The 26,714-nt window shown below is 36.7% G+C and overlaps 1 protein-coding gene across 1 annotated transcript in view; it reads right to left on the bottom strand.

Moving 5' to 3' along the window:
• LOC129727115 (GTPase-activating protein skywalker) overlaps window positions 1–26,714 on the bottom strand; it is a 121,441-nt gene that overhangs the window by 90,371 nt on the left and 4,356 nt on the right. The window contains exon 2 of the mRNA XM_055684588.1: window positions 4,392–5,302. Coding sequence (XP_055540563.1) covers window positions 4,392–4,515 — 124 coding nt within the window. The 5' untranslated portion in view covers window positions 4,516–5,302. The remainder of the gene's footprint in view (window positions 1–4,391; window positions 5,303–26,714) is intronic.

Here is a 26,714-nt window from a genome sequence, read left to right as displayed (position 1 = left end):
TGAGAGGTCTAGTTGCCCCATAAGACCCTATTGAATTTCATTGCAATCGGATTTTTAGTTTAGAGGTTATGTTCAAAAATGTGAAAATCACGAAACATCATTATCTCAGAAACTACTCAACCAATTTTAACAAAATTGGTTTTAAATGAACGAGCTACTTAAAAAACCCTTAACATTTGAGTTTCATGAAGATTGAACGTGCGGTTCAGAAGTTATTGAAAGAAACGTGTTCTGGAGAGTGTTTAATCTCACTCATGTTTCTCAGATAAGGCAGAACTGATTTTCATAAAATCAGTGTCAAATGGAAGGTCTCATTACCCCATAAGACCCTATTGATTTGTTTTGCAATCGGACTATTACTTTGCCTGTTATGTTTAAAAATGTGAAATCCAGCTGAAAAGAAACATATTCCGAAGACTACTTAAACTCACTCACTTTTCTCAGAGATGTCTGAACCGATTTCCACGAAATTAGTGTCAACTGAAAGGTCTAGCTGCCTCATAACACACTATTGAATTTCAATGTAATCGGTCCGTTACTTTGTCTGTAATGTATCAAAATATGAAAATCACGAAACTTCATTAGCTCAGAAAGTACACAACCGATTTGAACAATATTGGTATCAAATGAACGGGCTAATTAAAGGTTAATTGATGAATTTTATAGTGAATAAACACGTGGTTCAAAAATTGTGAAAACAAACATGTTCCGGTGACTTTTCAAATTAACTCGTTTTCCCACAAATGGCTGGACTAAATTCAACAATCTTAGTGACAAATGAAAGGTTTGGCTTTCCTAGAGGTTCCCATTTTATTTGACTATAATCGTATTTTTATTCCAACCGTTATGTATTAAATTATAAAAACAACGAAAGTCTATTACCTCGAAGATCACACGACTTATTTGAACATATCTAGTGTCATTTGAACGGGTTGGCTCTCAAACTCACAAGTAAGAAATTTCATAGCAATTTGATATGTGGTTCAAAAGTTATGAAAAGAAACGAAATTCAAAGACTATTTAAAACTGTAACTGCTTTGATCAAAACATATGGCCTCAACAAAATTTAAATTTGGTATTGTGCTATTCGTACGTTCCCGGTACTGCTCGTGATTGAAGTGTTCGAAATTCAAAGTCATTTCTTTTATTTCGCTATTTCTTCAGCACGAATATTTTACTCCTAATAATTTTTTTAACTTTTTGCCTTTCTCCTAGAAAGGTATAGCAATCACTTGCAAAACCGAAGATATGAAAATACTCCAAAGGGCCGAATGGCATATATCACTCGACTCAGTTCGACGAGCTGAGCATTTTCTGTATGTGTGTGTGTATGTGTGTGTGTATGTGCAGATTTTTATTTTCACTCACTTTTCTCAGAGATGGCTGGACCGATTTCAATGAAATTATATGCAAATGAAAGTTCTAGTTGCCCCATAAGACCCTATTAAATTCCATTGTAATTGGATTTTTATTTTAGAAGTTTTGTTTAAACATGTAAAAATCCTGTTGCCTGTTATGTTTAAAAATGTGAAATCTAGCTATGAAAAGAAACATATTCCGAAGAATACATAAACTCACTCACTTTTCTCAGAGATGGCTGAACCGATGTTCACGAAATAAGTGTCAAATGAAAGGTCTAGCTGACTCATAACACCCTATTGAATTTTACTGTAATCGAACTGTAACTTCGTCTGTAATGTACCGAATTGTGAAAATCACGAAACTTCATTATCTCAGAAGGTACACAACCGATTTGATCAATTGTATTATCAGATGAACGGGCTAGTTAAGGGTTAACTGATGAATTATGATTGAACACGTGGTTTCAAAGTTTGGCTGCCCTATACGTTCCCATTTCATTTGATTATAATCGAACTAAGCAACCGTTATGTATTAAATTGTTAATAAAACAACGAAATTCTATTATCTCAAAGATTACACGACTTATTTGAACATAACTAGTGTCATACGAACGAGTCATCTCTCAAACTTACAAATAACAAACTTCATGACAATTTGATATGTGGTTCAAAAGTTATGGAAAGAAAAGAAATTCAAAGGCTATTTAAAACTATACCTGCTTTGATTGATATATGTGGCCACAATATATTTTTAATGTGCTATCGTACCATTTGAATGTTCCCGGTATCGCTCGTGATTGAATTGTTCGAAATTAAGAATCATCACTTTTATTTCATTATTTATTGAGCATTTACATTACGTCAAATTTCATATTTTATACTTATATTACAACATCATTATTTAAGAACCCAAAAAGGGAATACACATTTATTGGATTGAAGCGTTCATGTAAATCTATTTTTACAAATAATAAGTTCGAATGAGAAAGGCTGGATCTTACCGATAGGTGGATTAATTTAGGTTTTTCTTCGCTCTTTCTACATACCGAGGAGAATGACAAGCATGCCGGGCAGGAATTTCCAAATGTAAGAAACATTGAAGTAATAGAAGTTTTAAAATTTCAAAACTACCTGGAGCACTGTGGTCTGCATTTTACTTCTGAAATGTCTTTAATCATGTCTTTAAACAGACCGCTTACTTGTAAAAAAAACCAAAAAAACAAGCAGAGACGTACAACCTACGATTATTATTGGCGTAATATACGTATGTGTACACATATAAATCATGTTACTTTGGCTTCGATTTGTTAAACTTCTGGCATCCATTACCAGGACTTGGGGAACCCGGGACATCTACCACTTTGTGCGAGAAACAAACAAATATTTTAAACTATGCGAAGCATTCAACGAAATTACAATGATTTTTTTTACAATGGCCAATGACTGTGACAGTTGAACCCTCTAGTACCCAAATTAATTTTTAGACGGACTTCGAAAAAATCACTATGAAGCTATATAAACATTTTTTAAGTTTTTATTGAAGCTTTTTAGAGGTTTAACTGAAGACCGTCTAAAGGCGGCACTGGGCACTAGAGGGTTAATCTAGCAGATGTCTAAACAATTTTCAGCAATAAATAATGAGATGCATTATTTTATTGAATAATTTTGCTGAAAGTTTGAGTGCTACGGATAATCACTACCCAGAAACTAAACTTTTATATTTTTAATGAACATCAGTGCTAATAACTTTGAATATTGTAAAGAGCTTCAGATTAAGGTTTATCGGAGACTAAAGAGCTTGTTGTATACTTTGTCATACATAAAAAATACACATAACTAATCAAGTTGATAAAAAACCGAAAATATATAAAAATTCTCTCTGCCTCACTTTAATATGAATGAACACAAAAAGGAAAGCATATATCATCCGATTCGTTACGAGTTTTAAGATAGTCCGAAAAACAAAAAAGAGGAACAGGTTGATAGATTAGTAATTGTCAATACAATTGAGACGGGATTTAATTACTTTTTCAGTTACAACATTGTTCTTCCAGATGCTCATCCCGAAAACATGATGGATTTATGTTGGCTCCAACTGGGTCGACCAAAAGTGTCGGAAAACCAACCCTTCCCGCCACGTGATGACACGCTTGACAAGGGTACGTGATGGAGTTCAACAATTGATTTCAAAAACATCTGTTTATCTACAGCTGGAATTTTATCATCCTCAATCAAGCCGTGCCTATACGGTTCAACAGGATGCTTAGTTCGAAAATGCCGGATAAAGTTTCCAATGTCTGAAACGGGCGGAGAATGTTTGCATCCACTCTCAATATCAATTTGATATCGCTCAGCATCCTCTGTAAACACACTTAGAAAAGTCAGCATTTTAAAACTTTTAAGTTTCACTTTAATGCAAACTATTTTCAAATTGACAGATGAGCCGATCCGAAAAACTTGCAAAACTCGAAAGTCTAGTTAATTGGTCTCAATTACGTTAGCAAACACTCATTACATCTAGTTTAAAAATACAATTTTCCTTCTTAAAAGGCCTCATCGCTTTGAACATTTTTTTAGATGGAGCTCAATGATAACCTTCTGTAACTACCTAAATGGCTCTATTATGCTGCTGTGGATAGGCAACAATGTAGCCGATTATGGACATAATCTCCAATCGGTGAATAAAATCACGTGTGCGTAGTCGTAAAACAACTGGCTCCCGTGAGACGTACCCCCATTCGACCGTCTAGAAATATAACCCACTTATAGACCCTCTCGACGATATCCAACATCCTAGACTCAACCGGTATCAGCAGCGGCTGCGGCGTCCAGTAGCCGCAACAACATGTCTCTCGATGTATTGATTACCTAGAGCCACTCGAAACTGTGCTCTATATAAAAACAACAACACCGACAGTCGCGCACAGTTGTTATCGCCTGTTACCGACACAACTCCGGGTCTCACACAGCCCCCTGTAGGCTGTTGACACATGACCAAGTTAGACTTTGAAAATAGCAGAAAAAACTCACCTGGGGGAGTATCGGTCAATACCGAGATGTTTGCGGTGTCCACATGTGGAGCGAATGCTTCGTAGATATCCGATTCTTCCTCAATGCCACTCAGCTGATCGGTTCCGATGGCATTCACCGGCATGTTGATGATTTCAATAATGTGATCGATTTCCGCGGTATTATGCAGACAATCTAAACATGAGCTCACAGAATAATACTTTTCTAGGTTGCGATTACAGCAACGCCAGTGCTGGAGATCTTAACGAAACACACTCTAGAAATTCTAATAATCACACACTACTTGCTGCTATTTCTCGCGGGTAGAACACAGCCGGTATCACCAATGCTTCAGACCGTTTATTTTGCTTCGTTTTTTTGCTTTTTTTGATGTAAAATATACTCGAACGCGCGCCAGCCCGCTTCTACCTTTATCGGTGCGGTGGGTCACTCGCAAGATTGCTTCACTCCAACAGCTGAGCTTAGAATACACCCGTGAGATAAAAAAAACGAGCTTGACAGTTTCCAGCTACGCACACTAAGGGGGCTACTGTGTGCACACATGTACACCCCCGATAACGGGCTGCTATCAGGGTAAACGAAGGGCGGCAAAACAGCAGCTTTCTTTGCAGCATAAAATTATTTACTATCACAAGACCTGGCCCACGACAGCAAATGACTAGATTAGGAGTACCTTGGCCTACGTTTACGTACTCACGAAAATCTCACTATTGATTTCGCTTGAAACTACTGCATTCAAAAAATGACAGAATCTCGCTAGAGCATTGGTTACGCGGCTGCACGGATATCTGCTAGTCGGTCGATAGGTGACGATCTATGGGGACACCAGTACCCCGGGGCGCACTCGGAATGCATGCATTTTTACGTGGATCGGTGTGCCTATGTGAGGTCCTCGAAAAGCATGATGCAAGCTGTAACGAGAAAGCACAAGATAAACCGTCAGATATGGTAAAAGATGAATCACAGAGCTAGTTCTCTGCAGGAGAGTGATGAAATAATATTTGATAGTGCGCAACCAGAAAGACTTCTAGTTGCCCTAAGAGGCACACAATGAGATGCTGTCAGCAGCATTGCGAAATAGTTTTTTTTTCAGTTTTCTAAAGTGTCATTCATTTGTATGATTTATTTTATATTCGATCGAAATTTAAATTTCCCTAACATTGAATAGAATTTTATTCTTATGCCTGTTATATTGAACTTATTTTGGTATAATTACCTTTTTTTATATACTGTATATTACACTCTTTATCAAATTTTAAGACATAATTTTCTCCACAAAAAAATTCAATAAAAACGTAAACATATAAACCGAAGAAACAATATTTTTGTATTAAATTTTGTTACTTTACCAACTATGTAAATCTTGTTACAATCAAAATGAGATATTGTATTATCCAGTTTCCAATACCTGGTTATGATATTATTGATATTTTCTCTTGCTCGAAATAAAACATGATTGATCGAAATTCAAAATGGTAACTTCGATGAAGAAAGCTTTACTCAGAATGTAAAGTTACAGGTTTTGATTGAAATACTAGGGTTGTATGAAATGGTGTCGTGGGGCTAAACACTGTAGTTACAGTAATTACAGACACAATAAATTCGTTTGTTCAGTGATTCACGTATTTTAATTATCAGCCTTTCTTTCATTTTTTCAGAAATATATTTAATCACACTCGAAAGAACTTCATTTACACTTGGTGATGTTGTGCCTGTGGGTTTTTTTGCAAACAACATTTAACAATTGCAACGAAGTTAAAGTGTAAAAAGTTTCATTTTTGTTTTTTGCTTCACAAGTTTGTTTCATTTGCGAACAATTACATTCACTGTATTACGAAGACAGCTAATATAAGTATATTATTTTGTTTGTAAAGTTAAAAATAAAAAAATATTTAACAATGTTGAAATGTAAAAAAAGATTCTAAATAGATCTTAGTAAATGGACAGAAACTGCTAAACTCGCCGGCTCTTACTCTTCTATGAATTAATGTTTTTAAGAATTTACTCGTTCGATGTTATGTCGGTCACGATTATTTAGTGAATATCTGAGATAAAAAAATAACTTATAACCGTTGCAAAAATGTTCAATTCTTGTTGAGTAATTTATGGTTTTTATGGTAATCATATTCATGAGATAAACTTTCAATCACCACCAGTAGCAGCACTGCATTTTTGATTGCACGCGAATAAAAGTCGTGCCCGCTGCAATGATAAACGACGAGAAACTAGCGGCGCTATGGTCCACATATACTCTACGGTACTGTTGCTTTTACCAGCATGTTTTCTTTCAAGACAACAGTTTCTGTTACGCTCTAACAGCAGCTTTAAAAATTGTTTAAGAAAAGGGTTGTTTTAAACTGTTCGAAAAACCTTTACCTTCGAGACATCAAATTAGTCTAGGTCAGCGGTTCTCAACCTAAGGTACGCATACCCCTAAGGGTACGCGAAAGCCTCCAGGGGGTACGCGAAAGAAAAACCAGTAATGGCGGATAAAGCGATTTTTCTTCATAATACTTCATTTGTTGTTCAAACCTGCTCTTAAAACATGACTGTACCAATCAAACAAACCATAGTTCATTTTAAAACTTAAACTAGACTTCCACACAATGATCTACCACTACTCTCTCCCACTCTGCGAGTACATTCCAAGCTAGGGGGTTACAATTGGTTTGGAAAATATCGCCATGGGGTACGCGGACAAAAAAAAAAAAGGTTGAGAACCGCTGGTTTAGGTTCATGCAACCATAAATTGACCTATTGGGACGGAGAGACTCTGTCATTTTTTTTTTTTATATTGATACAGAGAATATCACAGGGAATGGTTGGTATCTATTCATGTCGTCTGTGCTAGGAATGCTCGAATGTGATTGGTTCATTGCACGCGTAAATTTGTTCTTGACACTTTTTATCGATTTTTACCGCTTTGCAATGAAAAAATGATGATAACTAGCGTAGTACAAAATTATTTAACATTTTATCTATCCAACAACATATTGGTTATTGTTATCCATGATGTGGTTATGCTGTTTGTTATTATAGTTTGAAATTTTACGCAACATTTGCCAGTTTCATTTCCAATTTTACAGCATGCAGCATGCATCTATACTTATCCACGTTATCCACGTTTCTACCAGTAACCGATGCCATCTTATGTTAACGTAAAATCAAACTGTGACGGGAATGCTTGCTGTACTTCAGTGAAACACCCACTGCGCTTTAACTTGGGTAGTAGAAAAGTCGGCATGTGATAGTATTAACTTCATGTCCCTTAAGCTGGAAGTACAAAGTCAGCAGAACAAAGAGTTAATAGCATGAAAATTTAGTGCTCATTCGATGCTCATTTAATGCCACATCGCCGAATTTAATGCTCCATCATTTCTTTGAAAAATGCATTTGTTTGCTAGCTTAAGAAAATAGCTAGCAGACAATATGCGAAATTAGCATTTTCAGTCACAAAACAGTTCTATAACGATCAAAAACATTTAATGCTCATTAAATGCTTTCGAAAAAACCTGATTTTCACGATAATTTTATTGATTTTGTATAAATTTTCAATAATATTATAATAATATGACAATATATGAACAGCCTCAATTTTTTCGAACATTTTCCTCTGAAAACAATCAGAATCCTTTTGATACGATTAGATACCAAATCAATGCTCCCATCTTCGAGCAGTTCCAATAACTTAGGTGCATTTTTCATTAAGGAGAAACCTCATTGAATCTAAAAATGGCCGATTCCGAGTCACCACTTCGAATTTTTCGAAAGCACAAGACTCGGAAATAGTTAATGCGTTCCCTGTGAAAATGCTATTTTATGTTTGCTAAGAAAAGTCCAAAAACGATGAAAACAACTGGAAAATGAAGAGATGAAAGCTAAGTATACGTTTTGTCTTGTCTGTATTGTATAGTGATATTTTGATGCTTGTTTCTAGTTTTACTTTATGTGAGAAAACAGATACAGAGAGATTTTGATTTCATCGTTGAAATTGTGTGCGCGGTATTTTTTTCCGCAGGGTTTCAGTAACAAGTTTTATTTTTGTCCACAAAGTGTTAGTGTGGTTTGTGGAGTTTGGAGTATGTGTTTCTCAGGAATCATATGCTTTGATTTTTTGATTGTTCTAGCTTTTGACCAGTTGTTTTACATAATTTGTTATGTTTATGACTAGTTCGGCACTTTGTCAATAAATTTAAAAATATATTCTGGCTTATATGTATGTTTGCTTTTATTAAATTGTTGAGGCTTTGGATGCATGGAACATTGCCAATTTTCATATTTATAAGGGGTATTAGGCGTACATTGTTAAGAGATAATCGACGTAGACGCCGAGTTCCTGCGCGTATGTGTCGGCCGGGGGGATTAAAGCGGTTGTTCGTAACGCTTCGGTGTAAACGCGTATTCAGCCCGGGCGAGTTTTGCTGATATATGGACTTCCGGCGTGTGGTGATTTCGCGAAGTGAACCCAGATATTTCATCATGTCTTTCTCATCTTCATCAACGTTAAGTCGGAGACTGCTCGCGCGTTGCATATAAATTATTACATCGGAAATCGAAGAAGATTTCGTTCAGTCGATAAATATCATTTCAACCCCCGCGTCGGTACCTTCCATGAGGTCGTATTATCTACAGATGGATCAACAACGCGCAATAGGTTTAGGTATAAAGAGCATCGCCTTACGAGGAGATATACGGTAATTTCAAGTTGTCTCGGTTTAGTCAAAAATCCTGTATCCTCGCGTACGTTTTATTGTTGCGGTGTTACATTGTCAAACTAAATAAGTTCGAATCACATTATGAATATCGTGGCGGATGTAATAAACTTGTAGACGCGGCGTTCTGAAAAACCCGACATTAGCGCATCGTTTACCAAAACGAACCCTGCTGTATACCTTCCCCTTTATCCAACATCCCAGTGATTTCTCGTGGAAGTGCAGAGGTGTTCTCGGCTTCCAATAAAGCGAGTATCACGTCAACATATTCCTATACAAACTCCTTCTTTGACCTGCATTCGGATGCGGCCGGCGCTGGTATTGCCTACTTTAAAGATTTAGGTCACCTGTTTTTACACATTGAGAATGCATGTTGGTCCCAAACATCATCTGTTGGTTCTTTGTGTAATTACAGCTGATCTGGCAATAACGGAGTAGCAACCGCGGGCGGTCAATCATGCTCATGCTCATGCTCATGCTCCCTGTGAAAATGCTATTTTATGTTTGCTGTGGTGAAGCAAACATAAAATAGAATTTTCATAGAGAACGCAATGAGTATTTCCGAGTCTTGTGCTTTTGAAAATTCGAAGTGGTGACTCGAAGTCAGCCATTTTTGAATTCAATGAGGTTTCACCTTAAATATATTTTTTTCAAAAATATTGTTCTGCTAGCTTAAGAAAAAAGTTAGCAGAACATTGGCCAGAAACAGCATTTTTAAGCAATAAACTGTTGTAGAATGGTCATAATAATTTGATGCTCATTTAATGCTCTTGAAAAAACCTGATTTTCATGATAATTTCATTGATTTTGTATAAATTTTTCAAAATTATGATATTATTTGTATAGCTTCAATTTTTACAAACATTTTCCTCTGAAAACAATCAGAATCCTTTTGATACGATTAGATACCAATTAAATGCTTACATATACGAGCAGTTTCAATAACTTAAAAAATTTAATTGAATTAAAATTTAAAAAATGTAATTTAATTTATTGAGATTTGTTTGCTGTGTCAATTAGGATTTATCATTCGTAGGGAGTTAAACCTACTTATCAAAAAAGAATATATACTTACAACTAACTTAATTCTAAACTTATTGACTAAAAAGAGTGCTCATCGTAGCAATTTAGAATTGCAACGATTTTTGTCGAAAATTGTTAATAATTTTATTTGACATAGCTTCATGTTTCAACACCAGTAAGTCTATGTTATTCGAGTGTACCAAAAGAAGACGCTTCAAAATCATTTTCAGAATTTTATTCCGAACCTGTTATCTGAGTGAAAGAGTAAAAAAATGGACGGTATAGCGGTACAGCTTGAAGAATTTTGTTTTGATTGGGAAATTGAATTTTGTTTAAATTGCCTTGCCTTAACAATTGCTAGACGGACAGTGCATTAATAAAAATTTGACATATGGTTGCCGTTACAATTCGCACAGCGAAAATTTTTACTCTCTTTCACAGGACATATGGCCTTTTTGTGAGAAGAGTCTCCCCAAATGAGGCATTTTTGGACCAAGTTACAGATTTTAGAACCATGGCCATAACGTTGGCAAATTCGCAATTGGGCTTTTCTCCTCCCCCAAACTTTCTATATAACTCCCACTTTACCTGAACATTATGGATAGCATGTGGTTTGTCAAAATTTTTCAAATTTTTAACCTCAGTGCGGTTAGCAGAGTAAAGCCTGGGTGCTACATTCCGATTCGGAAATTGACATTCTGCTTACTATACAAAGACTTCGCAGCCGACTGTTTTAGTGTTGCGTGGCTAGCGCTACGATCCTACAGACACTAACAGTCTCTCCCAAACCGAGACTCGAACTTACGACGACTGGCATGTTAGGCCAGCATCGTACGACGAGACCATCTGGGAGATAAGTCCGGTTAGAATGAATTAAATAATTAACAAGGGAAATTCCAGCTCTCTGACTTTTCTCGCCCGATTTTCGTTTCATTAGATATGCCAATTAATTCTGTTGGGGTAAGTTTGATGATCGGTGGTTGAGCGGTGATGATGATCTCATCAACGGTTTGATCGTTGGTGAGACCTTTCAAGACAACCTCGACCGGCTTGGTGTTCTTGATGTCATAGGTTAAAAATTTGTATATCTTATCAGTTTAATACTGAACAAGACGATTATGGCCTTCAATTGACTCAGCTAATAAGCATTCGCCGCTAATAAGCATAAGCAGTTGATAGAACAAGTGACCAAATAGTACCCAACAAATCGAAAAAAGGGACCAACAGTTGTTAAAAAAATTTTTTTTTTCTTCACGTATGCAGTTGTTAGAAAATAGCCAGAGAAGTTATTGTTATTGAGAAGAATACGGAATAAGGCATTGGGCGATCTACAGGGAAAGATCAATCTTCAGGATCGATTCAGCTGAGCGATCCCAGGATCGATCCATCTGAAAAATCGGAGCTGCAGGATCTATCTCTGTTGAATCGATCTTTCTAAGCACTTTTTTTGAGGCGCCGAGAAATTCACTGAACCAAGCGCCATTTTTTTTAATTGAGTTAGGTATTAACACCAGTGTACGTGAGAATGAATAATCTATCATTCATGAAGAATAGAAATCATTTAAATAGTTCATAATGATATGGCCTATTACAGAAGACGAGGCGAGCAACTCGCCTCACCTCCAGTCACTGACTGAGAGAATGCGAGTGAAACATGTTTGGTGACAGCTGAGTCGAACAGTTTCGCAGACCAGCTACTTGTCCAAAATCCAGCCATCTGCAATATCAAAATTGGTCAGGCGAGTAACTCGCCGCTCGCCTCGTTTTCTGTAATAAGCCCCAATTACAAAAAATCCCTAGAACATTGAACATCGATGACTGGAAATCATGTTTTTGGAGATTGGTTCGATCTGGTTGTACTCCGATTATTTCATTACTGCTAGTGCATCACCAGTTGCATTATGGGCAGGAATGGACTATATGGAGGTATGATGATGTCATAATCGCACGCAACCATTCAAAAGCCGATAAGACAACATTAGAAATGGTACACGATACCTGACAATCACTCGAAATTGCATAAAAAAAGTTCTGCACGCTGAAAAATATTTTTTTTAAAAGATCAAAAAAACAAATCAAAAAATAAACGATCTTTCCGACTTTATCAGGACAAAAGAATTGATCTGAAAATCAATAAAAAAGGATGGAAATCATATCTTTATCATATTTCGAAAATTTAGAAAAAATCAATAAAATTAGAATTTAATGAAAAATGCACCAAAAAAAAAGGATTCTGCTTGTTTTCAGAGGGAAATGTTAAAAAAAATTGAAGCTATTCATGTATTATCATATTTTTAAAAATTTTTTACAAAATCAATAAAATTATCATGAGAATCAGATTTTTTCAAAAGCATTTGAAAAATGCACCTAAGTTATTGAAACTGCTCGCATATCGAAGCATTTAATTGGTATCTAATCGTATTAAAAGGATTTTGATTGTTTTCAGAGGAAAATGTTTGAAAAAATTGAAGCTACTCATGTATTATCATATTAAAATATTATTGAAAAATTTATACAAAATCAATGAAATTATCATGAAAATCAGGTTTTTCAAGAGCATTTAATGCGCATTAAATTATTATGACCATTCTTCAACAGCTTATTGCTTGAAAATGCTGTTTCTGGCCATTGTTCTGCTAACTTTTTTTCTTAAGCTAGCAGAACAATATTTTTGAAAAAAAAAAATTCAATGAAAAATGCACCTAAGTTATTGAAACTGCTCGCATATGGGAGCATTTAATTGGTATCTAATCGTATCAAAAGGATTCTGATTGTTTTCAGAGGAAAATGTTTGAAGAAATTGAAGCTATTCATGTATTATCATATTATTATAATATTATTGGAAATTTTTTACAAAATCAATAAAATTATCATGAAAATCAGGTTTTTTCAAAAGCATTTAATGAGCATTAAATTATTGTGACCATTCTACAACAGTTTATTGCTTGAAAATGCTGTTTCTGGCCAATGTTCTGCTAACTTTTTTCTTAAGCTAGCAGAACAATATTTTTGAAGAAAATATATTTAATGAAAAATGCACCTAAGTTATTGAAACTGCTCGCATATCGAAGCATTTAATTGGTATCTAATCGTATCAAAAGGATTCTGATTGTTTTCAGAGGAAAATGTTCGAAAAAATTGAAGCTATTCATTTATTATCATATTATTATAATATTATTGAAAAATTTATACAAAATCAATGAAATTATCATGAAAATCGGGTTTTTTCAAGAGCATTTAATGAGCATTAAATTATTGTGACCATTCTACAACAGTTTATTGCTTGAAAATGCTGTTTCTGGCCATTGTTCTGCTAACTTTTTTCTTAAGCTAGCAGAACAATATTTTTGAAAAAGATATATTTAATGAAAAATGCACCTAAGTTATTGAAACTGCTCGCATATGAGAGCATTTAATTGGTATCTAATCGTATCAAAAGGATTCTGATTGTTTTCAGAGGAAAATGTTTGAAAAAATTAAGCTATTCATGTATTATCATATTATAATATTATTGAAAAATTTATACAAAATCAATGAAATTATCATGAAAATCAGGTTTTTTCAAGAGCATTTAATGAGCATTAAATTATTATGACCATTTTTCAACAGTTTATTGCTTAAAAATGCTGTTTCTGGCCAAAGTTCTGTTAACTTTTTTCTTAAGCTAGCAGAACAATATTTTTGAAAAAAATATATTTAATGAAAAATGCACCTAAGTTATTGAAACTGCTCGCATATCGAAGCATTTAATTGGTATCTAATCGTATCAAAAGGATTCTGATTGTTTTCAGAGGAAAATGTTTGAAAAAATTGAAGCTATTTATGTATTATCATATTATTATAATATTTTTGAAAAATTTATACAAAATCAATAAAGTTATCATGAAAATCAGGTTTTTTCAAAAGCATTTAATGAGCATTAAATTATTATGACCATTCTCCAACAGTTCATTGCTTGAAAATGCTGTTTCTGGCCAATGTTCTGCTAAATTTTTTCTTAAGCTAGCAGAACAATAATTTTGAAAAAAAAAAAATTCAATGAAAAATGCACCTCAGTTATTGAAACTGCTCGCATATCAAAGCATTTCATTGATATTTAATCGTATCAAAAAGGATTCTGATTGTTTTCAGAGGAAAATGTTTGAAATAATTGAAGCTATTCATGTATTATCATATTATTATAATATTATTGAAAAATTTATGCAAAATCAATGAAATTATCATGAAAATCAGTTTTTTTCAAGAGCATTTAATGAGCATTAAATAATTATGTCCATTCTACAACAGTTTATTGTTCAAAAATGCTGTTTCTGGCCAATGTTCTGCTAACTTTTTTCTTAAGCTAGCAGAACAATATTTTTGAAAAAAATATATCTAATGAAAAATGCACCTAAGTTATTGAAACTGCTCGCATATGGGAGCATCTAATTGGTATCTAATCGTATCAAAAGGATTCTGATTGTTTTCAGAGGAAAATGTTTGAAAAAATTGAAGCTATTTATGTATTATCATACTATCATCATATTATTGAAAAATTTATACAAAATCAATAAAATTATCATGAAAACCAGGTTTTTAAAGAGCATTTAATGTGCATTAAATGTTTTTGACCGTTACAAAACTGTTTTGTGACTAAAAATGCTATTTTCGAATATTGTCTGCTATCTATTTGCTTAAGCTAGCAAACAAGAGCATTTTTCAAAGAAATGATGGAGCATTAAATTCGGCGATATGGCATTAAATGAGCATCGAATGAGCACTAAATTTTCATGCTATTAACTCTTTGTTCTGCTGACTTTGTACTTCCAGCTTTAGGGACATATTAACTTCCAACGTTCTAAATAAGCGCATAACGGCGATGGAATGGGACGGGGATGCACCACAATTTTCCATTTCCGAGCGTTTTTCCTTCAGTGGAACGACAAAATGGTCCTATTGCGGTTAGTCTGAAGCATTCATTTTGCTTTCTCAAAGCACGCCGGTAGAGTGATGTTGGAATGTTTCGCCCCCTCCCATTTTTCTTCACTGTAGGCAAATTGCATGAGAGTTGTAAAATTCTGCCTTTCTTTTCTCAAAGTGCTAACAAAAAGAAACGATTACAGCGAGGATATAACAATGAGCTATTCATGGATTTCATTACAAGTTGCTACATGCACAAAACGAAAAAAATTTGAAAACGCGGCAAGCGAACGAATATAAACTTATCTGCCAGAGGAACTTTAAACCTTAAAGGAGCCTATATATTACGTATTGTGTGACATGAAATTATAAAAACTAGAATTTCTCCTATACTACTCAAACCAATAATATCCTTAAAAAGAATTCACCTTCTTGGACTTGGACTTTTAACTTATACTACTTGCTCATAATATGTACACGATAGGCCGAAATAGGTTCAATTCAAATGTGAGAATGGTATTTCCAGCTATGAATTTTAAGTTGTGCCAGTGTTGCACGAAACCAACGAGATGAATCATATTCACAGCTTCAATTACGCAACAACGACCGACGAATCTAGTAGTACGTGATTGCACTCCATTCTGAGAGCGGAATCGCCATATCGAAAACCACTGGTGGAAGCACATATCTATTAGTGGCAAAGATATGCCAGGTGCTTATCCACTATACATTCATCAATGGCCAAATCTGACCTGGTAATTAAAAATCGATTGCCAAGTCATCAATAATTAACATCAAAACACGGCTGAAACGTGATTTTCAGCCATCGATCTGCGGTTGATATCTAGATTCAGCATATTTCTCCTCAATCACGTGCAATATAACATCATCGTTTCTGTCGTTTGCAATTAAGTTCTTATTAGAGTATTATTTCAAAAATATATTTTAGAGTTATTTGCACGCATAAGTTCAGTACTGGCGACAGAAGAAATGAATCTGTGTATTCAATTGAAAATTTTCAAGTCAGGATGTCATGAAGATAATTTCCATCTGCTAATTGTTTTTGGAAAAATTGCGTCAAAATAACGTAATCAACAAAAAGCATCGAATTAAAATTCCATCAGCGTCCTCCTAATTAAATCCCCGCAGTGACTCGTGACGCAATCAGGAAGGCAAACCCCTAGCACGGCAAACAATTTGCGCAACTAATTAGAATTGCGATGGAATTGTCAAATTAGCTTCGAAATGCTGACCAATCCCACCGGGTGCCGCTTGGTGTCAGGTGCAGCTTTGGCATTTTGTTTTGCCATGATCAGAAAAGCAAAAAGGATAATCAATATTCCATTGACCATTTACGCAACACACACAACGTGCAAGAATGTTGCAGCGTTAATCCTACCTGCTGCTTCTAGCACCTTCGCCACCCCTTACCGTTCGACGGTGCCAATTCCAACGCCAGTAATTCACAATTGGCTCCACTTTGGCGACAACCCCTAACATTCTTTTGATATTTTACCATTTTTGCACCGAAGCATTTATGAGCGCACGAAACAGGGTGGCCGTGGTTGTTTAATGTTTCGAATCAGAGGCGTAATAAAAAGATAACTGAAAATCGATAGCACAAGGCAAACGCCACCAGATAGTACAGTCAGCTAAACCACCCAAGATGGACTCGATTTTGTTGTTAAACAAATATTAGATTTCAATTCTGTACACCACTCGATCAAAACACAAATTAGACATAGTGACTTTTTAATTCGATTATCCTCAATTTTGAACGTAAGCAAACAATGAATCTGAATATTGTTTTAAATCAAATAATATTTGTTATTCTGCTTTCAGTTTTTCAGTTTGCGGTATGTTTTCATTAGGCGACCTTCCCCTATCCGCCTGTCACGTTTTATTATCTAACATTTTTGCTGAGCAAATGCGCAAAAAGTGGTTTGTGCGGTATGAAAGTGCAAATTTTGTGTTGGAAGACAAAGCACCTCCCTGACAGCCCAAAATTTCGAAGATGAAGAATTGGTGGCATTCATCGATCAAGATCCGTGTCAAACACTTCTAGAGCTGTCCGAATCACTTTTTCTTCTTTCAAGGTGGCAGGGAAATCTGATTACAGACTGCTGAGAAGATAGTGGAATTGAATTTGATCGAGCCCACTAAAACCCCTCCAGTCTCCAGCACTTATCTTCCCGGAACGACGGTGAGTATTACGTCGGAAAGTGCCTTTTTACGCTTCATGCATCCTCTTTACCCTTATACCTCATAGTTAACCATTAGCGGCTATACTACAGATGTCTGGGTCTTTGCACATCTTCCAAGTTGTCCGGAGTGTCTGGGCCGCTCACTACCATCATGTCGCTCTTCGTACACGCAAGACGAAGGCATACGAAGAACTAGTCTCCTCCACATCCACGCACTCGGGACACAGGGGGGACCCCGCGTACTCGAACCTGTGAACCTGTGAATCAACGTAAATGGCCTTCTGGCACCTCGTATGCCCATGTTCCTTAATGGCGATACAGTTTTCTGGAGTGCATCCAGTCCACGACATTGAGTATGCAGTGCGCGACGCCGGCGATCACAACTCCTACAGGGAAAATTAGCTTCAACACTCCGTCCTACATGACATTCTGCAATACTGGACCCCGGATGGAACCTTGCAGGTACTACTGCGGTGAATGGGACGATGAATCTCACTCTCCTGTGTTGTGAACTAGTACTTGATTCCGGAACTAATTTTTTAAAATCTTGTACGACACCGAAGGAGCATCCATGTCTACCTTTCCGGAAGCCGAACTGGTTACAGGCACCTTGCCGGCAATATCCAGCAGACAGATAGGTCTGTAAGTTGATGGCTTCCCTAGCGGTTTCCAAGCCAAGCGAGCCGGACAGTTTCACTGAATTAAAATTCAGAGTAAATCGACGAGAAAACTTTTTTTGTCATTTGCTTGACTTCACAAATCGATGCGATTCTCTCAACCATACTAACGGACTTGTAGTAGAAACTAAATTAAACCTAAATGAGTTTCTTCGGTAATATCATTATTCACTAGAAAATTTCCATACAGCAATAGGTAACTTCATTAGAAAGGCAAAAGTATCGCACCCAGCACAGAATTTCTTGCGATTGTAACCAAGACGGGTACGGTATTGGCGTAGGTGATGCTGTCAGAAAAAACAACAAGAACAAAAACTCGTTCTGGGGCTTGTTCCAAGCGCACCGTGCTGTATCAACCACCACCAGCAGCAACACGATGATATTTGCATGCTCTCGCATGAATAAACCGGTTTATTAATACACCCCAATTAGTCCTAGCGAGAAAGGTTCAGGCACAAAATATGCAAATAGCCCAGACTAAATGGAAAACTGTGTAGAGTCTTGTTTATGCTGCCAAAGCACACGCATTCCATGAACCAACATTTTCGATTGCTTACTTGACCCCAACACAGCCCACTTGTAACACCACCAAAGGGAGAAAAAAAATCGATACCCACTGTGTGGTTGATAGATTACAAGACAGACCGACACCCATCCAGAGAACACGATAATGAATGCAAAATTTATATTTGTGATAGTGTATTCTTGCAACTAAAGTATCAGCAATTGCAAATGCAGTCGTAACTTTGTCAAATATTCATGTACACCGGATTCATGCTGCTGCAATTTCGATATTTATTTAGGACTGTTGCCTAAAAGGGTGTTCCACATCAAATTGCGTCACGGAAAAAATGCTGTAGAAAATTAGCTAGTTGACTGATCCTTTTCAAACTGTCAGACAATAAAATATAACCCGTTAGTAAGCTTTTGGCATAATAATTCCGTTCAACATCAATACCATAACCGTAAGCTCGCACCTTACAATTAAGTTCAATTAGGCTGATACAAATTTCGAATTCTTTTTATGCCCAAGGTTATCAAAGTCGACGAAAAAAATTGAATATCTTTGAATAAAAGTTTGTGTGCAAGTTATGACGTTTGTAACTTGCACTCAAATAAATGTTGAAAAATAACACTTTATTATTATTATTATTTAATTTGCTTGCCTTTTGACGACATTCTCGCTGTCACTGGACTCGTTCATTGCTAAATTAAGCATTTATGCTGTCGGAAAACCAATAAAATGAATAAAACGGTATGAGCTTTTTTTCTTCCCCTTCCAATATTTAAGATTTTATTTTTGAGGGGGGGGGGGGTCTTCCTCAGATTTGACCTCCTTGGAATGCTTCTGTAGTGCCTGCTTCATAGTAGTCCAATATTTTACGACGGGCAATAGCTCTGTTACGTTTGGAAGAGTTGGGTTGGGTCCTTGGGTATAAAAGTTACTCCATTTGCTTAATACCACTCCAGGACATAATTTGAATAGTAACACGAAATTAGATCCGGCAGAGGTTCGTAGGACCCTCGTGTTACTTCAGCAGAGGAACCAAACGCTTCTGTAGACACTTTTTCATGAAGATATCCCCGATTACAGTCCCGGTAATCACGAACGGCGCACTCCGTTTGCCACATGAACAGATTGCTTGTTAAATCATGTATTTCTTGGCAAACTTTGAAAGTGTCGGCTTTCTTACTTCTTCAGGACATCAAACTTGTGCTGGGCGGTGAAGAACAGTAGCATTGGCATCCACCAGAAGTCCTTTTTGCTTTTCGGGTGACGTCATTTTTTTACTTCTCAAAAAACTGCGACGATAAAAATACGGTGTAAACAATACACTCTGAACCATTTCTACTCAAATTTTCAAGAGGAAATAAACTACCAATACCCTTTAATAGGACGGGAATGTCTTTTACTCTATATGTCAGCCATGAGCGCAACTAAGAAAAAAAATTTTTTTTTTGATGAATACCTTTCATCCTAACGCTTGTATTTATATGTTTAGTAATAGTTTCTTGCAGATGCTGATGTAATATTTTTGTAATTGAAAAATACGAATATGAATGTTAAAAACCTAACGTCAAGATGCATATAATTTGGGTTTTCTCTATACCACAACCGCGTAATGCAACTAGGATTGTCAAATTGTATTAAATTTATTTAACTGGAAACATATAACCATCAGTACAGCTTAAACGAGCTATCTGAACTATCTGTTTAAAAATCTTTACGAAGCATATTGGTTTGCTATTGTCTTTTAAATAGCCTATGGTTGGTCATTTAAATAAATCTGAGAAAAACAGAGTGTAGAATTCTAAAAGACAGCAACCCAATGCAACTTCTAATTTTAGGAGATTGAAAGAAGTTTTTATCATTAAACATGGACATGAAAATCACTACGGTTGCAGTTCAAATGCCAACGCTGTTGATTGTTTTTCGCTTCTAAGAGTTCCGAATACCATAGAAGGAGACTGAATGATTCAAACACGATAGTATTTATTGTATCCAAGTTCACTTGCATTCAAAATTATCGCGAGAAGCTTTGAGATATTATCGCCAGTGATACAAAATTATGAATCCAAATGAACGTTAGATTGCGTTCAATTGTTTGCTTGCCGGAGCAAATAGGTATCATCAATGCTTACGGAAATTGTAGCATGGTGCATTAGCATCTAATACTTGGAATCACCAAGAATCATCGTGGTATATCACGGTGAAAGCACGACGTGGAGTAGCCGAATTACGCCTACAAGAAACCAACAGTTGAAAGAATCATTGCGATCGCTTGAGTGCAATCGTTTACGATTCTTTCGTGAAACACTCGCTATATGTTGCTCGCTCCGCCTAAAGCAGGCAATACTGAAACAAAATCATCAAAAAAAGCTACCATATATTTCTTTGCTCTAAGTTGTCGCTTGAAGCTTGAGAATGTGTAACTTTTAATAGCGATGGTTTGCTAGGATTGAAAGCTTATAAATAGCACGTTCAGAAATGATATCCGAATGATTGTTATGCGATACGAGTTTTTCCATCCTTGGGGGGGGGGGGACCTGGGCTAGTTTTCTTATATATCATTTAAAAAAAGAGAAAAAAGAGTTTAAATGTGCTTATTTAATAACACATAAAATAGTGTCGTAACAGTAGAAAAAATCTCTTCGGGATTGAATCACGGAAGATGTACTGAATATCGTGACCGCAGCGTCAATGCCAACCTCTTTTAGCAACACTGATTCGTTATTGAGGAGAGCTAGTTTTGGTAAACGGCTGGGCAGTGCTTTCCAGCAGTACACCCGTACTAGTTGAAATAAAATAGACCCCAGTGTGGTCCAAGGCATAATGCTTTATCCCTACCTCCACGTGGTATCCACTAGGATACGAGCAATCAAGGGAAAACCGGTGAACCGATGGGAGATTGGTCGTATGATGACAGGGAAGGGATAATTGTTTTCCTTGGAGAGCAGCTTGTCTGAGCGTCTGTTCCACAGGTTATGGGCGGCTCAAACAGCGACTGATCCGGAGCGGACGGCTGGACTATGAAATGCGGTGTCCCGCCAGCTACACCTAAGGCGGCAATCCCGTCGCGAGACTAGACATCGCAGCCCTAGTAAAGCAGCATACTAAACAACAATCGGCAATGACTTAGCCGACGAAATAAGGACGACGATTAGAAGCTCGGTACATGTTACAGTAGATCGCTCAACGCCCCGGATGCCGACCGGATTCTTCTGGATCAGCTAGAACCCCACCACTTGGACATCGTTGCGCTCCAGGAGCTTGGCCGGAAAGTAGAGAATGTACGGTGGATTTGTGGCCGCAAGGTACAGTACCATCAGAGCGGTGGCACAACCAATAAGCTTGGTACCGGTTATGTAGTGCTGGGCAGGATGCAGAGTCGTGTGACCAAGTGACAGGCGATCAGCCACAGGTTGTGTTTGTTTAGAATAAAAGGCCGGTTCTACAACTACAATACTCCAAATGTGCCCTACCGCCAAACGATATTCGAAGGTCATTTTTTTTTCATACATCTCTCTGGCACTCTAATGTACACTAAGGTCGTTTTTTACGCGGGGGATGCGTTCCAAATTTGTATGGGCCCGCGTAAAAAACGACTTTTGTGAGTTGCAAATATAACAAAGAAAACCGTCCTAAAACGTTAAAACCACGTATGAATATCTAGAGACCAAAATTCAATATTTTAAATTTTGAGTAGGGTAGAGCGGGGCTAGTTGGTCATATTTGGTCAAAATGTTCTGTAACTTTTTGTAGGAAACATTATGGCAAAAACTCATTCCATGGAAATATTGTGTTAAGTCTATAACATCTAGAAAAAATATAAACTGTTCAGAATAGTTAATGATTTTGCGGATCTTCTATGTTTTTTTGAGTGGATATCTAATTGGCCAACTAGCCCCTCAGCCGGGGTAAGTTGGTCAGTGTGTGGGGTAAGTTGACCATTTATATTTCGGAAGGACAATTCGGTTTTCCTTCCTCACTGCATTTGCGGCAGCCTGTAGCGTCTCAGCGGATGTCAAACCGCATCCGGTTTTTGGTTCATACGTTTGCTTTCCGAAATCCCAAACCATGAGAAAAGTAACTCATAATTGCATGAAAAAAAAACGTGTTCCTCTTTCATACCTGACGAGAAATATATGTTGAAATCTCTCTAAAAGTTTGGTTGGGAACTAAATCAAAGACAATACGGGTTAAATTGAGAACCGGAGCCAAATTCTAGATTCGCATCTGCAATCACAAGTACAGAACTATAGCTACATTATTTTTTTTTTATGAAAGCTTACTTTCGCCGAAATTTTTATCATGTAGAAGGCATTTGTGGATGCATTAGTGTACATAGTGTATTAGTGTTATAGTTATTTCAGATCAATGACTCAGCATTTATAGTGTGCAATAAAATATTCATCAAAATGACGATGAAATGGAGATAATTTTTACTAAATAGTTTATAGTTTTAAATAAATGGTTTTACTAACAAGAGCACATGCTGTTTTTGCTTGGATTAAGTTTGCATCACGAAATGCGCTGTTCCTGACATTGCATTTACTTGGTTACTCAAATTCATTTATGATGTACATATGACCAACCAGCCCCGCTAGTATGTGACCAACTAGCCCCTCATGTATTAAATGTGAAAATTACTTGAAATATATGAAAATAAAATTTTGGCGGAAGTTTGCTTTACACAACTTAAACATAACCAAAATGACTTTCATAATACGTTGAGCTATGTTTATTTCAATTTGGCTAGCTTTGCTTAGACAAAAAGTTTCAACTTGAAAACCGAGTAGAATTAATGGCCAATATGGCACCAACCTGTATTTTTTACACGTTTTAATTAAAACGGTACTTCATTTTGTCATTTAGTTTCTCTGGTTATCCGCTACATATCACCCATATAACACGATTTTTTTTGATACGTAGATTCGAAGATATTCTCATTGACCAACTTACCCCGTAACCAACTAGCCCCGCTCTACCCTATTTACACCAAAAATTGTGATTTTTTTTGAAAACTGATAAATGATCAATCGTGGCCCAAAACGGGAAGCGTGATTGAAATGAGGTCGATATCTTGTACCGTTTTTGAGTAATGGAGGAAAGCAACCCGCGTAAAAAAACGCGTAAAAAGCGACCTTACTGTATATTTTTACAGACTACCAACAGGCAGAAATTGCCCTAGTGGTCACTAGAAACTCAATACAAAAAACTACGAAACATTGGAACAAATTTTGACCTATGGACGCGGGTAGATAGACGAAAATCTAACACTTGAATGGTTGAATGGTATTTAAATATTAGTAAGGCCGTTACAAATTTTATTTCCATTTTATGTCACCTCCCCCCCCCTTCAAAAATCTTGAATATTGGAAGGGGAAGAAAAAAATCACAGGAGGGTTGTGTGCAAAGCCACGACCGCAAGGTTGAAGTAGAATACTTTTTTTTAGCCTGGCAGAGGCCTAATGCGCACAGCCAACACAATAGAAAGGTGTTTTCACATTGAAAATTAGACACAGCTTTACTGGAGTAAGTGTTGGCAAATGCATCTACCGCTAATACCGCTATCGTACGAAAGCGCGTCGTTCCATGTGGGGAATAATATCAACAACAAAAATGACGCGCGTCTAAGCACTCCCGAACTGTTTCGCCGTGTCGCTTCCATTTACTTCCTTATAACATCGACCTCAGGAAAGTACCGGCTGCACCTACCGCTGAGGCTGTTATCATATTGCTACTGATACCCAAAGCTATTAACTCTTCAAATTAAGTGTTTTATTTGTCCTTAAAAGAACAATTGTTCAATTCCATATCGGATATAATGCAATCGCATCTCTGTAATATTACCAACAGTAATATTCTTCTGAACAAAATGATCCAACTTTTCCATTAGAGGAAGTGCCGGCTGATGTACGGCAATAATCTCGCCCGATCGCTCGCGTTGGCGTTCAGCCTGGCAGAGGCCTGAGACGTGGTGACCAACCACAGGGCAAGTGATTTGTTTAATTTGAAGGCTGCCACGTGCGCAACCCGCTGCTATTGTCTGTTGCTGCTGAGTGCTGATATCTGCTGCTACTGCTGTCAACGTTGTGGACGGTCCATCCATCTCACCTTCCGACTAATGAATGTAGCTAGTTTTCCCAGAAACACTCTTTTTAAGCCGAAGGGTGCTACGAAATAGGCCATGCCTTTCAGTTCAGTTTTTCCATTCTGTTGTGTTCTTCAAACGAATTATTCCACAATTCGCATATGATTTTTGTATCCAGCGAATAAACACCGATGGTGCTCTCACACACGCAACGGTTTTAACCCGTATCTTATTGCGATTTGTAACATCAAGCGATTTCGTTTGCTCGCTGTTGCGTGGTGCATCATGTTGCACCTTGGCAGCTGGGAGACGATGAAATTCTGTTCATGCTGATTGATTGAATCGACTTCATATTAGCTCTGCATAGTCGAACAAACTGTCTTTGTGAATGCGTACTTACAGGGCAGTTTGTTATTCAAAGTCGAGTATGCTGATCGCAGCCTTCGTGCTGCCCCTACAGTGGGGGGTTAACTCAATAAAGTAAAAATTAGACAACAACAGAATTTGATTGCATCCCGCACAAAATGTATGCTTGTGTTGATGCCAGAAAATTATTAACCTTCAATTATTTGTTTATTTGCCTTGAAAAAGGCATTTCGCGGTTCAAAATCGGTTGCTGATCGCAACCTTTGAGCTCCTCTAACAGTGGGGGAATTAAGATACACGGACAACATGCACTGTGGAAGCTATTTCACATTCAGTAAATTAGACGGGTGCGACAGATTCAAAATGCTAGGATCCAACACAGAATGCTTGCTTGCGTTGTCAAAGATTATTAACTTTCGATTACTTGTTTATTTGCCTTGAAAAAGGCATTTTGATTTTCAAAATTGGATTTCCTGATGGCAATCTTCATGCTGCCGCAACACGGGGGAAATAATGGCAGTCTGGCGACACACGCTGAGAAAAACCGCGCTGCTCCTGAGACGTGGTGACCAACCACAGGGCTAGTGCTGCTGCTAAGGAAGGACGACTGCTGTTGTCGCTGTCTAGAACTATTATGAGCGGCTTCGGCTGAAACAGGCTCTTACGTAAGCCAAATAGCATGTTTTCAATTGCAAAGTATATGATTCTGTCGACCGTGCTTGGGAAGCAATCATATAACGACCCATCAGAGGTCGAATTTTTCGTTTTGACAAGACTTGACTATTTTCAATAGTACAATAGTGTTAATAATAAAATTACTATTATCTTCTTTTGGGAAGAATCTTAGAAGATTTTCCAATCTATTGCTACAAGAACGAAGGAAATCCATCGAATACTAACCGATTTATTAGCATTTGAAATTGGACATATTTTTCACTTTTTTCGGTTATAGATTTTCATTTCACATCCCTACACACAGAAATCTGAAAAGAATTTTCAGCAAAAAAAAACACTGAAAAAAATCAGTAAAAATATTCTTGCTGATTATCAGCATTCAGAATTCTGTTTCCCGGAAATCAGCAAATTGCTGGTAATTGCTGAATTTCTGGCAACTCCATCCGTCAAACTGTCAGAACAATCGCCATTTTGTGCGTAAAAAGTGAACAAAACTATAGATTTATACACTTATGTTCGAGCGTCTTGATACAATAATAAGCACTGACGAAGGCACTATGTCAGTGCCGAAATACGTATTTGCAAGTGAAAAGTGAAAAGTGATAGAATTAAATAGTGAAAGTGAATAAAAAGTGAAAAGTGTAGTGAAAACTATAGAGAAATAAAAATGAGCTTATAAGCGTTTGTATCATGGATAAGGAATTTAAAAATGCCTTGCATGCGCTTAAATTGAATAATTGTGATATAAATGAAGTGTTTGATAAGTTAATTTTCAGTTTTTCTATGAATTTGGGAATATGGGCAATAAACTGCTATTTCTGCTACCAATTAGTGGAAGGTTATATCGATGGGCTACAAAGACATTTGAAAGTTCATACTGATAATTCAGATTTAAAGTCAGATAACTTTAAAATAAATATTCGCATTATAAAACATTTGTTTTAATAAAATAACAAAAAACAAAAGAACATTCTGTGTGTTGTCTAACTTTTGCTGAGATACATAAGCAAATTCATGTCAAATGCTCAAATGCTGAACAGGCAGCAATTAATTCAAACAACTGATTTTCAGCAAAATGGTGTCAAAAATTTGACGTTTCGATTTGCTGATCGTTTCAGCGAGAAAGTTTGATGATATCATAGCTGATTTTCCAGCATGTAGAATATCAGCA

Source organism: Wyeomyia smithii, chromosome 3, assembly GCF_029784165.1.
Source record: "Wyeomyia smithii strain HCP4-BCI-WySm-NY-G18 chromosome 3, ASM2978416v1, whole genome shotgun sequence".
NCBI lineage: Eukaryota > Metazoa > Arthropoda > Insecta > Diptera > Culicidae > Wyeomyia > Wyeomyia smithii.
The sequence above is the reverse complement of the archived record's forward strand: the minus strand, read 5'-3'. Positions and strand labels throughout refer to the sequence as shown.